Here is a 16,193-nt window from a genome sequence, read left to right as displayed (position 1 = left end):
ACTAGATGTAGAGGGGGAAAGCCTTTTAATTCTTCCCCCAGCTCTATGGCAAGGAGGTGCAGTCATAGCCTGACATACAGTTTGCTTCTGAGGACTGGAAGGGAGTAGCGTGCAGGGTGCAACAAAGGACAGAATGTTTTTGGAGAGCTTGTTTCAAAGTGTTTCTAAGGTCTCTTAACATAGAATCATAGAATAGTTAGGGTTGGAAGAGACCTTAAAGATCATCTAGTTCCAATCCCCCTGCTGTATGTTTGATTCCAGTACCTAAAGGAACAAGGAAATGAGCACAAAGGTTTGGTTTTATTGATTGTATATTTACTGCTTTTAACTTATTCAACATATAAATGAATGCCAAACTTTCCAAAACAAATCCATACGATGAAGTTTGTTATGATTTCCCAATTGAGCATAACTGCTTGTTACGATTTCACTGAATGGTGTTTCTCTTGGGGCATCTGATGGTTGGTTAACTAGTGTGCTATATATATTGATAAACAAAAAAGAATAAATTCTCTCTTCTTCTGCAGCTTAATTTGATGCATGTGAATTGGAAAAAAAACCCCAAAACTGAACAACCAAAATCGATGTCAAACCACAGAATCGATTGTGGAACGTGTTCCTGCCCGTGGCGGGGCGGTTGGAACTGGATGATCTTTAAGGTCCTTTCCAACCTGAACTAGTCTGTGATTCTATGATTATGTGATCATCAAGCTCAACCGTACCGGTCCACCACTAAATCACATCCATAACCAAACATAAAACGTGCTATTTCTCTGAATGCCTCAAACGTCCTTAGCTGCGGGAAGAAGGCTGGTGAGGCTGCACCTTGAATCCTGTGTTCAATTTAGGGCTCCTCGCTACAAGAAAGATATTGAAGGGCTGGGGAGCATCCAGAGAAGGGAAACGAAGCTGGTGAAGAGGCCAGAGGACAAGTGGAATGAGGAGCGGCTGAGGGAACTGATTAGCCTGGAGGAGGTTGAGAGGACACCTCACTCTCTACATCTCCCTGAAAGGAGGTTGTAGCGAGGTGGATGCCTGTCTCTTCTCCCAGGTAACAAGGGGTAGGATGAGAGGGAATGGCCTCAAGTTGTGAGAGAAGGAGGTTTAGACTGGATGTTAGGAAAAATTTCTTTACCGGAAGAGTGGTCACGTGTGGGAACAGGCTGCCCAGGGAAGTGGTGGAGTCACCATCCCTGGAGGTATTGAAAAGACGTGTGGATGTGACACGTTGGGACGTGGTTTAATAGGCATGAGGATGGATGGTGGGCTGATGACTGGACTTGATAATTTTAGAGGTCTTTTCCAACCTCAATGACTCTGTGATTCTATGATTCTAAGTGAGTGCTGTGGTCATCCTAACTTAATCTAGTTTTCTTCCAGGTTGGATGGGGCTTTGAACAACCTGATCTAGTTGAAGATGTCCCTGCTGACTTCAGGGGGGACTTGGACTAGATGACCTTCATGGTCCCTTCCAACCCAAGCCATTCTATGACTTCATGAACATAAACAATTTGTTTCTGTAAAGGTGAACAGTTGATTTGAAATAATGTCATCATGCCTGTCAGTCCACCTTGTGGCATACATGATCTGTATGTATCCTTTATCAATTTCTTATTCCAGATATTCAGGCTTTGAAGAATGCTTATGAGTTGATCAAATCAGCTAGTCAAGGAAAATCTGCGTTTGACTCATCAGATAGCTTCAGCACCGACTTGTATGTCTTATGTGCTGAACAAGCATTTCAGGTTTGTAATTCAGGCAGTTTGTATTAAATAAAAAAAAAGTACCTGTGAAAAATATTGCACTTCTGGTTTTGGAGAGCAATTGCTTAAATGTTTACATTCAGTTAAAACTCAGCCTCTAAGTTATCACATCTTTATAATCTGTCAACAGACTGTGGTTTGTGAAATTTGTAATTAGACCAAAATATGCAAGGTATACCGTAGCAATCTAAAACAGATTGCCATGCCTAGTTTTAATTCTTATGGAAAAATGATATTAACAACTTGATTACTACTGAAGAAAATGCATTTTTGAGAGGGACAAAAGAAGAAAAGGTGATGTTCTCATTTTGGGAGACTGCTATAAAATGTGGTAGAGGTTCTTAAGTTTGAAGTATATTTTAATTTTCAGTCCATGGGTGCAAGTGATTGGATTTCAAGCAGACAGTTTTTAATAAAACAATATCTATTTTCAGAGCTGCAAGCCAGTCAAATTCTGTCTGTTGTTTGAAAACTGAGATGCAGCACTGACATACAAAATCCTGTATCGAACCTATTAAAAAAAAAAAAAGCAACCTGCTAAGAATTTTGCCTTTATGTTAACAAAGAGAAACATCATTTATATACTGTAAGGGTTTGTGTGACTGAGTGACTCCGGAGCTTTGTGAAATAAAGCAGCTATTTATGCATTTGAAAGACTAGCTTTAAATTTTAATAAATCTTAATGGGTTTGTACTAGAGCTGACATGCAACTTTATGGAGTATTGTTTGTGTACTGGAATGCTGTTAAATGTTACAGTTGGAGTAGGCATGCATTTTTAACAAACTAACAATTAAATGTTAAAATGCTTTTTTTGGTCTTAGCTGGGATATCTGGAAATGAGCAGTGACTGCCTACAGATGTATTTTAAAGGAAGATACCCTGTGAACCATTTTCTTGGCAGAGCATATTTGTGCCAAGGCCAGTTGCATACTCCCCTCTCTACAGACAATTTGGTGAGAAATCATGAAGGTTGCATTAGATTAAGCCTTTTTTTAAGAATATGTCTTCCTAGGTTTTTATGTATTGCTTTCAGCGATTTAAAATATATAAGGGTAATCAGGACTGTGGGAAAAATCAAAGGAAAATATGTTAATGGGTGGTTTGGAAGTGAACAAAACTTACCCTCTGAATTAGACCAATAGTGCCAATGCTTTGGGGAGGAGAAAAAAAAAATACTTGTGAAGGTTTTTGCATGGTCAGTTGTTTTAAGATCAGCCTTTTCACTTTTTACATCAACATGATACTTTCAGACCAAATTTAGCTTAAAGTGGTAAAACAATTAGCAGTTTTATTCAGGAGCACGCTCAGCATTTCTTTGTAACCTCCTCTGGACCCGTTCCAACAGGTCTATCTCCTTCTTACGTTGAGGATACCAGAACTGGACACAATACCCCAAATAAGGTCTCACAAGAGAGGAATAGAGGGGCAGAATCACTTCCCTTGACCTGCTGGCCATGTTTCTTCCGATGCAGCCCAGGACACGGTTAGCTTCTGGGCTGCAAGTGAACACTGCCAGCTCGTGTCGAGCTTGTCGTCAACCAGCAACCCCAAGTCCTTCTCTGCAGGGCTGCTCTCAATCACATCATCCCCTATCGCCTACTGAACCCAGGGATTGCCTCGACCCAATTGTAGGACCTTGCACTTGGCCTTGTTGAATCTCATGAGGTTCTCATGGCCTCACTTCTCCAGCCTGTCCAGGTCCCTCTGGATGACATCCTGTCCTTCTGATGTGGCAACTACACCACTCAGCTTGGTGTCATCTGCAAACTTGCTGAGGGTGCACTCAGTCTCGCTGTCAATATCATTGATGAAGATATTAAACAGCACCGGTCCCAGTACAGACCCCTGAGGGACACGCTCATCATGGATCTCTATCTGGACTTTGACACATTGACAACTACTCTCTGAATATGACCCTCCAACCAATTTCTTATGCACGGTACTGTCCACCCATCAAATCCATATCTCTCCAATTTAGAGAGAAAGATGTTCTGGGGGACTCTGTCAGAGGCTTTACAGAAGTCTGGATAGATCACATGCATTGGTTTTCCCGTGTCCACTGCTGTGGTTACCCCATCCTAGAAAGCCACTAGGTTGGTCATACAGGATTTGCCCCCTGGTGAAGCCGTGCTGGCTGCCATTAATCACCTCCACATCCTCCACATGCTTTAGCATAGCTCCTAGGAGGATCTGTTCCATGATCTTCCCAGGCACAGAGGTGAGGCTGGCAGGTCAGTGGTTTGCAGGGTCGTCTTTTCTGCTGTTTTTAAAAATGGGCACAACGTTACCCTTCTTCCAGTCACCAGGGACTTCTCCTTTTCAAATATCATGTAGAGTGGTTTGGATGACCTTACTCAACCTGCTGGCCGTGCTCCTCCTGAGGCTGCCCAGGACGCTGTTGGTTGCCTTTGTGGCAAGGGCACGCTGCTGGTTTGTGTTGAGGTTGATGTCCACCAGGACCTCTGGGTCCTCCTCTAAAAAGCTGCTTCCCTGATGCTTTAATGATAAAAAGAGAAGGCCTGACACACCATTCAGCTGACAAATTCTTGTTAGAACGTCTCTGAAGAAAATAATATTTTTATTGGGACAAACCAGTACTATTTTTTGTCCTGGCTTTGTTCTTGGATGTTCCTGAGCTTCTTTGCTGAAAGGTTAAGAAGTATGCAGCTTTGCAGTTTTGTCCGATTAATGGAGAATGATCTGAAAATAAAAATTATGAAATGTGAACATATTAAAATAAGAAAATAATGTACTGATTTATAAAAGCCATATTCAAACTGCATTAACTTTTTTTTTTTTTATTCTAGGAAGAGTTTGAAAAGTTTGTGCTGTTTTTTATGAAGGCAGTAGATTTTGCCACCCATGATCAAAGGTGAGCCCTGCTGACAGGAACAGTCAGATATTAACTCCTTAATATGAGGAAATTTTGCTGAGTTAGGTTTTAGTAGTTGTTTGTCTCAAATTTTGACTAAGTAACCTGGAGTTGTGTTTGTTTTATTTTGCTTTTGTGGATTTTCCTACTGTTTTGCTACTGCACTTCTGTCACTGCTGTGCATGCTGGAACAATGTAAGAATACTGAACAGTGTTAAAAAGATGTGATGAATCAGCCTTTTTAAGGCTGGTTGGTATCCCTGAGCTTTTCTTCACCTTTTATACTTATGGAGGAGAGCAGCGTGTCAGTTTAGTTTAAGTGGTTAATTACTGGGTAGAGTGTAGTTGCAAGAGTTATTGTATGCTTCTTGCACTGTACTTCTGTTCTTAGGATTTGTTCTTATCTGAACACACAGGAAAAGTTCCAATTTTTCCTTCTTCGAAGTGTCTTAAAATACTCTGTCTGAAATTTTAAGTTTTTCTAGATCTATGAAATACTTAATTCTCGATTCTTACTTTTTAGATACTATTTTTTGACATATAATGCCTCAGTTCTTTATTGGCAACTTGTGAGGCCGTACCTTAAGCCTGGATTCCGCTATCATCTTATTCCCAGCCTTTCTCAGATTGTTAAAGCATTAAAGCAAACTGAAGAGCAAGACAATGAATGGAGAGCAGAACTCATGATGTAAGTTTAATTGTATTTTTTGTTATGGGTGCCTTGTAGTCCTCTTGTACCCTTGGCTGCCATCTGAGACAGTCTTCAATAGATTGGTAACACTGTAGATAAATTTATTGTGGAAAGCTGAATTCAAATATTTCAACTTTTTAAAGATATACTCAGCATAAAAGATGCTTCATTTTAATATTGAATTCGAGGTTAAAATTTTAGTGGCAGAGGCAGTCAGGCCTTTGGTCTGATCTGATGTATCACAGTCATTTTGGATGTAGCGTTTCAGTCATTGCTTACGTCCAGTCCTTTCAAGCGAAGAGAAAGACAAACTCCAATTTTCTTTAAGAACTAGTTTTTTTCAGGTAAAGAAAAATAACCCTTAAACATGTAATCAAAGAGCTCTTCTGTCTCTGATCTGTGAAGAGAAAGAAACAGCCCAGTAAAGTTGTAAGAACATATATAGGGTAACTTCTAATTTCCTCCTTCTTCGTTATGAAAATATTTCATATATTGGCCTAAGTTTTCTCTCTCACTATTTTTCCTCTTGATAATCCAGAACTATATGTTGAAATGAATCTTCATGACAAATCAATGAGAAAAAAAAAGTATTTGTATTGCAAATACATCAATTAAGAATACAGAGCTGAGTTATCATTCAGTGGTGGTGTGATTGCACGTCGGTCTCATGCTTTAGTGTGCAATTTGGCACTGTGTGGTTCTTATCAATATAATTAGTTAAGGGAGTATCTTAGAATACATCTCCTAGAAATGTTTTTCTCATACAGCTTTAAATAATTGATCATTTTAATTCCAGGTGTCCCGTAAAGAAAAGTTTTCACAAAAATTTCCTTTTCCAAGGTTATTTTTGTGATCTGCAGTAAATGTATGTTAACAGCTGTATGTCTCTGGAAGAAACAAAGATGTAGAAGTTAGGGGATCTCTTTCATGTTGAGGCAATGCTTTATGGCACTGACTGCTTTCACTGCATTTAGGAGTGGTACCTTGAAAATGAAGAGTCTGTTGAAAAAATAGAAATAAGAATTATTTCTAAAAGTGTTAACAACTATTTAATGCAAATATTTATTTGATCTGCAGAAATTTACTTGAGTGCTTCCTTGATGCTTCAAAACTGGAAGAAGCAAAAGAGTTTGCATCTACTGCAGCAGTCTTTATTAAGGAAAATGTTCCAGATAAATACCCTCAAATATTTTCTCTAATGGTAATGCTGTAAAATATTTTAAACTCCCAGTAAGACAGGAACTTCCCTAAATTTCACAGGATCATGGGGTTTTTTTGTTAAATATGTTGTTTCTTTCATTTAAATTTTGTGACCTACCATACGATCCAGTAGATATGCAGAGATTTTTATAATTTGTATATTTTTGGTACTGTAAGCTACAGAGCTCCCTACTGCTCCAGGGTATTTTATTACAACATAATATCATTGGCATGACTTGCTGTTTGGGAGTAATTACTAATAGCACAGAAGATGTAGAGGGGGCAACAAAACCAACCTTATGCCATTGAGGGAGGACATATTTAGCATCTGTTGGCTTTTCTTATGCTGATAAATATTTAAATGACCCAACTTGAACCCTGTAAATAGTCCTAGGAATCAAAACATAGATTGTCTTGGTGGGCTCACTGCCTTTACAGTGCATGAAAAATCCTACAGTCAACGTACCTGCTTTATTTTAGCCCCTTTGAGTGTTTGTCCTTTGTTTGTTTAGTCTATTAATCATTAAATTTTTACTTTATAGGTGTATCACAAACTAATGAATACTTCCCAGATAGAGATGGAAATAAAAGATTCCACCCATTTTTCAGTTATTTATAAAATGCAGATGTTAAAATTGTAAGTATTAAGATGTATCCTCTACATGTACTTTGATGCTGGTCGTTAGAAAAAGTTATTGCAAAGTTTAGTTTCTGGAAAGGAAAACTATAATGATGGTTTAGATAGTGACTGTCAGGCCTGTCTAGAGCACAGCCTTAGCTGAAAAATAAGGTAGTTCTTTGGGAATGTAAGGAATTGTGTGTTGTACAAATATCCTCAGTTGAAAGAATGAAGAGACTGCAAGACAGTTTTGTATCCAGCAGATTGTGGTTTGGTGTACAAGTCGTGTATGAGAGAGTAAAGAAGAAGTGGGGGAATCACACCTAAAATACAACGCATGAATCACAAGGGTGGGAAGCATGATACTTCTTAAACTTTTGAAATTTTAAAGGCATAATACAGTTTTGAAAATTAGATTTCATAACAAAATCTCATTTAATCTTTTCTTCTTTCAATGTCTCAACTCTTCCCCTTCCTTTAAAAGTATTTCTTTTCTTGGTAACAGTAGATTGGTTGATGTTGGCATATATGAAAGGAGTTTTGCACACCGTTTTTCTTTCCTTCTGGAATAAAATTTACTTTGCCATCTGAAATATTAATACTTATGCTGAAATGTTCTTTGTGTTTTGTATCTGGCTTTCTCTGAGTAACTTGGCAGACTGAAGTAGGTTTTGTTCACCTGATGTTTTAATTTTTTTCTTTGATATGTCAAAACCCAGGTATCCCACTGATACATTGGACTAAAAGCCATGCATTCTAAAGTTCGGAGAGTTACTTCAAATTTTTAATTCAATAATATTTATTATGAAAAATTATGATCCATTCCTAATATATTGCAGGCAATGGGACACAAATGAATTTCCAGGTGATGCCACCACAGATCTGAATTCTGTATATCTACTTTTGAAACAATATGATGTACCTCCAGCATCCATTCTCAGTGTGAAGTGAGTTTTACTTGTCACAGCCCTGTGAAAGTTGACGCTGAAGCCTATCCTGCTTCCATTGAAATCTGTCATAATTCCTGTTGAGCTTGAAGAGAGTGAACTCGTGCCTAGTTACAGTAGTTTGTGTTGCATTAATGCTTAGGTCATCTTAAAAAAGACAAAGGTCCCATTAAGCTTTACTAAAGAACCAGGATTAAATACCTTCTTCCATGTAGCATTTGTATAACATGATTAAATCTTTCCATAACCTGTTCTTGTTGATAGATGAGATTTTTAAAAGGCGTTAGAGTTGGTAAGTGCTTTTCAGACTTTGAGTCATTTTTAGCCTTTCTTGGGGCCCTTCCCAGTTTAAGCATAATTTTGAAATGCAGACTAACCTGCACTCTGTGCCAGTAGTTGTATCACAGCTATTCTGTGTTGAAGCAATACCACATTTTTACTCGTTAAAATTAATCTTTGGTAATACTCAGGTATATTACTTCTCCTGTCTCTGACAGTACACTGTGTTTGTTCTTTTTTTTTTACGGAGATCCAGACATTTGGAACAGCTTCCTACTGTGTGTTCTGTGTTTTTAGTTTCTAAATAACTGACCAATGGATTTGACTCTTCTAAGCTGTGTGATGCTTGGCTGCATTTTGTTTACAGAATTACCTTCAATCTTCAGTTGCCATTTCACTGTCTTTGTGCTGCGTGTGTTTCATTACGTATTTTGTTATGTTCTTCTTTGTGCAAGATTACAGTAAAATATACTACTTATTTTCCATAAACAGATGAACCTTTGTATTTTTTATGTAGCCAACTCAGTCTTTTTCCTTTTTCCTTGTTAACTATGATATGAGTATCATCAAATGTCCTCTAATGTTTAGATTACTTCAAGCTTTTAAGATGCATTGCATAAAATTAACTTCCAAACAGTATTTTTCTTATTCTATAAAAGAGAAGAATCAGATTCCCTGAAGGTATGTTTTTCTGTTTTTGAAGGATTCCTTTGATTCTGGAATTGGCTCGTTTTTCTGTGAAAGTAAACTGCATTGATCTTGCATATCATTGTATACTTGATCTGAAGAGAGCTGGGATTACTGTAAGTATTAATATTAATTATGATTGAGTTATTTTGTTTTCACTTTTAAAATAATATTGATAGTCGTGGGGTCTTCTGTCTGTCTCTGTATTGTTCATATATTCATTACTATAAATAAATACTTGGATAAGTGATCTGTTTCTAAACTAGAGACAAGATATAAGGTCAGAAGTTAGGGTGTAGGTAGAGTAGGGTAATTAGCAGTGCAGTTAGATTTGGCAAATAAATGTTAATGTAAATTTTTGCCTATGTTTTTAAGCATTATCTGTGGAACGATTTGATTGGAATTTAAATGCTGCCTGCAGGTTTGGAGACCTAACCTGTTTACTCATTGAGTTTGTAACTGGTCACCAAGACGTAAGCTCTAAAAGCAGTTAATGTTACCTGTATTCACTTTAGTCTTCATGAGTACAATATCAGCATTGCAGAACAGCATGTGAAAGTTTGATGAGGAGAAAACAGAACGTTTTTCTGGAGCATGTTTAGGGGACTGCGGGAAGGAGAGGCTCAAAAAAACTTACCAAAAAAAAAGCCCCAAAGTTGTTACGTTTTCTGGAAAGCAGGACTTAAGCAGGATGGTTCTGTCATTGGAGTGAGAAATCCAGAGATGTTGTACCACACACCACACTCCCTAATCCTTTCCTTTGTGTGGATCTTCTATGGTAGTGTTTGTTCTTATATATTTCCCAGTTTCCTTTTGTCAGAATGATTAGTTTTCCAGCAAACTATTATTTGATTTGTTATTTACTAACATTTAATAATTTTTACTTTTCTGTAGTATTTTTTTAATGTTACTGTAGGGGTATTCTTAGATTAAAATTCTGTGTGATTTCCGTACTAACTGATTTTTTGATGTATATGCCCTTTTTGATTCTTATGTCCAGCTGGACCTGAGATTTGTCTTTTCTGCTCCTCCCCCACTGTTGTGGTTTAACCCCAGCCAGCAACTAAGCAGCATATAGCTGCTCACTCACTCCCCCATCAGTGGGATGGGGCAGAGAATCAGAAGGGTAAAAGTAAGGAAAACTCATGGGTTGAGATAAAAACAGTTTAATAATAAAAAAGGCATAATTATCATAACAACACCACCAATAATAATAAAATTGTAAGGAAAAGAGGAGAAATGAGTAACAGAGAAAAGCAACCCCTAAGAAACAATAAATGATGAAAATGAAAACAATTCCTCACCGCCAAGTGACTGATGCCCAGCCAGTCCCTGAGCAGCTCATCCCCTGCTAGCCTTCCCCCCAGCTTTATATGCTGAACATGACATCGTATGGTCTGGAATATCCCTTTGTCTTTTGGAACTAGCTGTCCTGGCTGTGTCCCCTCCCAACTTCTTATGCCCCTCAGCACTCACTGGTGGAGTGAGGATCAGAAAAAGCCTTGATGTTGTGCAAGCCCCGCTCAGCAGTGACTAAAACATCCCTGTCTCACCGCGCTGTTTCCAGCACAGATCCAAAACACAGCCCCATACAAGCTACTGTGAAGAAAACTATCGCATCCCAAATCAGCACAGCTGTTGAGAAACAGAACTGTTTGTCCCTGTATTCAGAAATTCAGTCTGTTTTTCAGGTACAAAAACGTATGAAAAAGTGCCTGATTGCGTTGGGATTCCCATGAGTAGTTTTTGGTTATCTGAAATGTGCATGTAAGGAAATAAAAGTGGCAAATACTACCAAACAAGTTTCAAAATGTGTTTCTGAAGGAGTGACACCAAGTGTATGAAAGATTAGTTGGGACTAAGATAAAGCGTGAAGCTGGTACCAAGCATATTAGAATAAACATTATTAAAAAGACCAGGTGTTCTGAACTAGACATGCAGGATAACAAATCCTGAACGTGTGAGAAGGCCAGGCTGAAAAAACCACCTGGGAATAAGTGAATTGGAGATATGACTGAAAACAGTCTTGAGAGTGTAGAATAGACAAAACCAAAAGCACCCTGTTTGTCTGAAGTTTGAAAACCGAAGAGCTGTATAAAGATCTGCCTGAATGAGAGAAGCCAGTAGTACTTTCTTAATGTGACTCCTATATGCTGTGCTGATTAAAAGAATATACTTAGAGAAGATTATGAGGTCTGTCTCTTTCATCACTGCACATTTCGAAATTTCTGTTATAATGATCGTACTTTAAGTGGCTTGTCATGTAAATTTTACTTATCTTTACTGTTGCTTCTTTTTGTTCCAGTCGTCTGCTTCAGGCCCAGTTTTTCTCAAATTTCCTACAAGTCTAAAATCATACATGATTCCATAGCATTCCATGGGAAGAAGTGTTTAAATCCCCTAGATCAAAGATTCACAAAGATTTAGTTTGAGTAGTTGTATAGACATCAGTGTTCCTCCTGTGGTTTACAGTAGAGAAGATTTGCTTCTGTTTCAGCCTTCTCTTCTCCCTGAGAGCGAGTGGGTGTTTAAGTGACCATCTTCAGATTGCTCAGCGTTAATTTTGACAGTGACCACTCTGTGGTAGAGTGAGGAAAATCTGTATCAAGTTCCAGTTCCGTGGCTTTTACGAAATACTGACAGGTTTCTCATCTGTAACATGAATTTCATCTCTCTGTGTATTTGTCATTACATAATAATGGCAGTGCTACATCTATCTACGTTTTTCAAGATCTCATCTGTTTTCCTGTCGTGGGGATGTTAAATTAACAAAGGTCATGCTGACTGATTTGATAATAATTCATAATGAATGATGAATGGAGATGCTCTCTGGCTTTCCCTACTGCACCACAAGAAACCAAATACGAAGTATCCTAGCTGATCCATACCTACAACTGGTATGATTTAATAACCAAATCTTTCTTGAGGTGTTAAAAATCTGACCTCTTTTTTTCCACGTAAAGGTTGCTCTACCCATCAAGATGAATTCTTTCTGTCTTGACTAGCTCTCGTTTATTCCAAGCGTGTACCTTTATAATAACATTAGTGAGCAAGAATCTGTGAGAATTGAAATAAAATTACAGTATAGGAAAAATCAAGTCTATGCTGATTTTCCTGTTGCGAAGTCTGGCAGTCAACAACCTGAAAAAGTTATTTTGCAGCATCAGCTTTGTAAGAAGTGACTGGTGTTCAAACAACAAATTCTACTCCCTTTTGATTGTTTCAGTTAGTTAGCCAGTATAGTGGGATTTTCAGTAAGAAAGCATAGTGTTGTATTAGTGTAATTGCATGGGTTTGATCCTAATTGTGTTCCTTTTTAATTATTAAAATCAGCATTTTGTATATTACTGCTTCACAGGAGCAAAGGAAACTTATTGAAATAGAATGCCTGGAATGTGAATATAAATCTAAAAAAATTGGCCCTAAAATGATGACTTATACCAAAGGAATCATTGAGGTATGTTCCTTAACATTTACTTTGAGAGAAAAGTGAAAGTTTTAATTTGTTGAACTTGGAAAACTGCTTTGGACTAGTGTGTCTTAATTACATTTTACTAATCAGAAATTATTTTAAACTTTATATGCTCTCTAATTTAGCTACCAAGAAAAAAAACCACAACAGCAAATCAGTTGTATGTTCCTTGCTTAAGTCTTCTGACTTACTATAAAGATTCATAATTTATTACTTTCTGAGGGTAAAGGCAGTAGCATTGAGGCATGCAAAGGCAATGCTCTCTTGGTTTTGTATTTTAAATTTATGGGAGGTGTTTTCAGAGAAAATCTCTAGTTGGAAGGAATCCATAAGGATCATGGAGTCCAATTCAACCAATATTACATGTTATGGGCCGTCTCAGATAAATTCTTATGTCAGAGAAATGCAGAGATTCCTGATAATTTGTCACACTGGGCAGGATTTTCTTATATTTCTATAGTCAGCTGACTCAGTTAGCATTCAGACCATCGAAAGCAAACCCCTAAATTGTTAATATTATCAATAGTGCCTACAATGAGCAATTTAGAGAAGCTATTAGAGACACTTAAAGTTGCTAAAATGAGACATGTGAATATGCTTCATGGTAATTGATAAGGTTAGTGCTGTGACTCTTCTCATTTTAGAGCTCAGAAATGCCTTTCAGTTTTTTTAAAAAAAAAAAAAAATTCTTGAAAATTTCTCATAATATGAAACACCACTAATACTGCTTGAATAATAAAAAAAGGATATTTAGATATTTCTAAATAGTCCTATCACAGTAAATGCAGTTGGAGAGTTTTTTGTTTGATCTCTTTTTCCATTTTTTATTGCGTAGCCTCTAAGAAGAACTTCTTAATTAATGAACGTCTGTTATTGTAGGTGAGGATTTGCTTTTAGGTTTAAAAGGAACACAGTTCAATAGGCAATGTGGCAAATCCCATTCATAGTGTTTTGTTTTTTCCTCTACTACATTGCATTGATAGCTTCGTATAAAGAAAAGAAAAGCAGATAAGCTGTCTGAATTCACAGACATTTCACAATTACCAGTTTCTGTTTATTATAGGACAGAAGAATAGCTGGCAGCCTTCTGTCTGAGATATATAGTAGCAGCATGGAGTGCCTAAAAGAAATACCTACTAAAATCAATGCCTACTAAAAAAGGTTTTTATTAAAGAAAACTTTTAAAATAAGAAGGAAAAAATGAGTTTCTGAAATCTGCTGGCTGAGGCACTGCTTTCTGTTGGAAACAATAGCCCTAAGATTAAAATTTGGAGGAATATGTAAGAAGTTGTGTTTGTTAAATGCAATAACTGCTAATTAATTTTTTCATTTGTGTAGGCTCAGCTGGAATTGATAAAAAATCTTGAATTAAGCTTAAAACGTGCGGTTCAGTTGGAAGATCCTGATGTGATTCAGGTTGTTTGTACAACCCTGTGGAATCTGTGCTTACCACTACTACAACACAGTTTGCTCCACCATGTGCGAAAGCCGTTGATCGCAGTTGCTGATGTTCTTGAAGAGATTGACAGGTAACTTTCTATGCTGTGTACTTTTTTGTTTGTTACTTTGAAAGGTCTAAAGACTGAGCACCAAACTAATTTAAAAGCTCAAGCTCTATGATGTTAAATATCTTTGAATTTTGTCCACTAGCTTGTAATACGTTAATGTCTGCATATTGTGTACATTTCCTCATTAATCACTTAAATATAGGTTCCTTTCAGGCAAAAATCTCACACTGTTTAATGGCCTTCAGCAAATACTGAAATTTGTTAAGAACTGAAAAATACCATAGTTAATCAAAATTACGTGAGAAAATTCCAAAGCTGCACTACGAGTAAATGTGTTGGAATGTGGTTTAGATCCTTGGATTAACATCACTTTTGTTGGATAAAAGCATACGGTTAAAAAATTACTGTTAATAACCGTCTCAGCTTCTGTATTATGAACCAAATAAGATTCTTCTTGCAAGATATTGGTTTTACATCATCAGTGAGACTTCTTTTTAATTGAAAATCCTAGTGTATTAATAAAACAGATAATTATTTTACGTGTATAAATAGATAATTATTTTAGATGTATTCTTCTGTTTGCAGTTATGTTTAACCGTAAGCACCTAAATAGCTTCACCTTTTTTATTAATTTGAATGGAACAAGTAAACCTTAGTATGCGGTACGTATGTTAAGTTTGGACCTATACAGGGTGACCACAAAGAAGAAAGATCATAACTTTTGCAGTAGAGCTGGTTATGATTGCCATAATCTGTCATTTGAAGAGAACAGTCAATGGTTTCTGATAAAAGTATTATGGAGGAGGGTGAGGAATATGCTTTCAGTGTTTTTAAAATGTAATTTTTTAGTTGCATAAAGAGGAAACAGAAGCCTGAAGAAGCAGATACACACACATTTGAAAATACTGTATTGTGTTACTATACTGTTATTCAGGCATTTCTTATGCTTTCCATATAAAGACCAGCTTTGTGACTTTGATATTTATACTGAATGTCAGTAATGACAATTTTAAAGCTTGGAGGTTAGGTTTTTGAGGGGTTGAAGTTTTGGCTTTTGTTATCGATATATTCCTAACAATCAAGTAGGCTCGACTTCTGCTCTGAGGTGGTACTGTCGTGAGAGATTAAATTAAGTCACTTGTCCCTGTTAATTTGCCTGTCTTCATTGTTGTTTTGATTGTAGCTACTTTGGTGAGAAGTAAAAGGGTGATGCTTGCTAAGCAAGGTTGGCTCTAATGTGGACTTAGACTAGTTCTTTGCCATGACAACGAGCGTGCATGCCTGTGGTGAGCCAGGTCTTTAAAAGTGGCCATCACAGGGCTAGATTTTTTAGAACTATTAGCTTCTACTTAAAATTACAAACAGAGAGTGAACATTGATCAAAAGTGGCCATTATCCAGTATATCATGCTCTATCTGGGAGTTAATAAACAATTCTGAAAATCTATTGACTTGATTTACATGCCTAAGCGGTTACTTTGCTGAGGTACTGAAAAAGGGTTCTCCTGATACACGAAGAACAGTTAGTCTACAAGATTTGTTGCTTCCTTATGGCTGAGTTTTTTCATGCAGGCTTAGTGGAAGTACAATGTGGTTAAATTTTCTAAGTAATTTAATTAAAAAAGCATGTCAATGAAAATGGAAGAGACAAGTGAGTATCTGTTTTCATACTGGAGTTACTTTTAATCATTGAGTTTCACTTTTGGGTAATTCTTAGGTCTAAGAATTTTAGTTTGCCTCGTTTTAAGAGTTTCTATTTGAATTTGCATTCCTTAGTTTGTTGATTTTGTTGCGTTGCCAAGTCCATATGGAAATAGCTCGTATTGAGGAAAGTGATGACAGAATAGAGGCTGCCATGGAACATCTGCAAAAAGCTATACATCTAGACAGCAGTGGGCAGTATCAAGAGCATCTAAAATTAACTTTGAACCGTCTTCGGTTGTGCACTATGCTGTACAAGTCACCTGAGCGTCCAGAAGATTGGGCAGTAATGATCATTGAGCAGGTAATCTTGAAGAGTAAGGTCAGTAGCTGAAATAGCTTCACTTATTAAATTCTGGAAGCAGAAAGCCAGCTGTTCAGTAGAACTGTGAATTAGCAGAGCCAGCATCAGCCGGCTTTCAGCAAACTTATGTTAGGTGATTGCTGAGAAAAG

At 37.1% G+C, this 16,193-nt stretch overlaps 1 protein-coding gene across 1 annotated transcript in view; it reads left to right on the top strand.

Annotated features, from left to right (window-relative positions):
- Positions 1–1,249: 1,249 nt before the first annotated feature.
- CFAP46 (cilia and flagella associated protein 46) overlaps positions 1,250–16,193 on the top strand; it is a 71,472-nt gene continuing 56,528 nt past the window's right edge. The window contains exons 1-12 of the mRNA XM_069864153.1: positions 1,250–1,262; positions 1,621–1,745; positions 2,586–2,717; positions 4,572–4,636; positions 5,160–5,324; positions 6,405–6,528; positions 7,070–7,164; positions 7,986–8,093; positions 9,076–9,175; positions 12,418–12,516; positions 13,870–14,060; positions 15,815–16,043. Of these exons, the coding sequence (XP_069720254.1) occupies positions 1,250–1,262; positions 1,621–1,745; positions 2,586–2,717; positions 4,572–4,636; positions 5,160–5,324; positions 6,405–6,528; positions 7,070–7,164; positions 7,986–8,093; positions 9,076–9,175; positions 12,418–12,516; positions 13,870–14,060; positions 15,815–16,043 (1,446 nt within the window). The remainder of the gene's footprint in view (positions 1,263–1,620; positions 1,746–2,585; positions 2,718–4,571; positions 4,637–5,159; positions 5,325–6,404; positions 6,529–7,069; positions 7,165–7,985; positions 8,094–9,075; positions 9,176–12,417; positions 12,517–13,869; positions 14,061–15,814; positions 16,044–16,193) is intronic.

This window comes from Phaenicophaeus curvirostris, chromosome 9 (assembly GCF_032191515.1).
Source record: "Phaenicophaeus curvirostris isolate KB17595 chromosome 9, BPBGC_Pcur_1.0, whole genome shotgun sequence".
Taxonomy (NCBI): domain Eukaryota; kingdom Metazoa; phylum Chordata; class Aves; order Cuculiformes; family Cuculidae; genus Phaenicophaeus; species Phaenicophaeus curvirostris.
The sequence above is the reverse complement of the archived record's forward strand: the minus strand, read 5'-3'. Positions and strand labels throughout refer to the sequence as shown.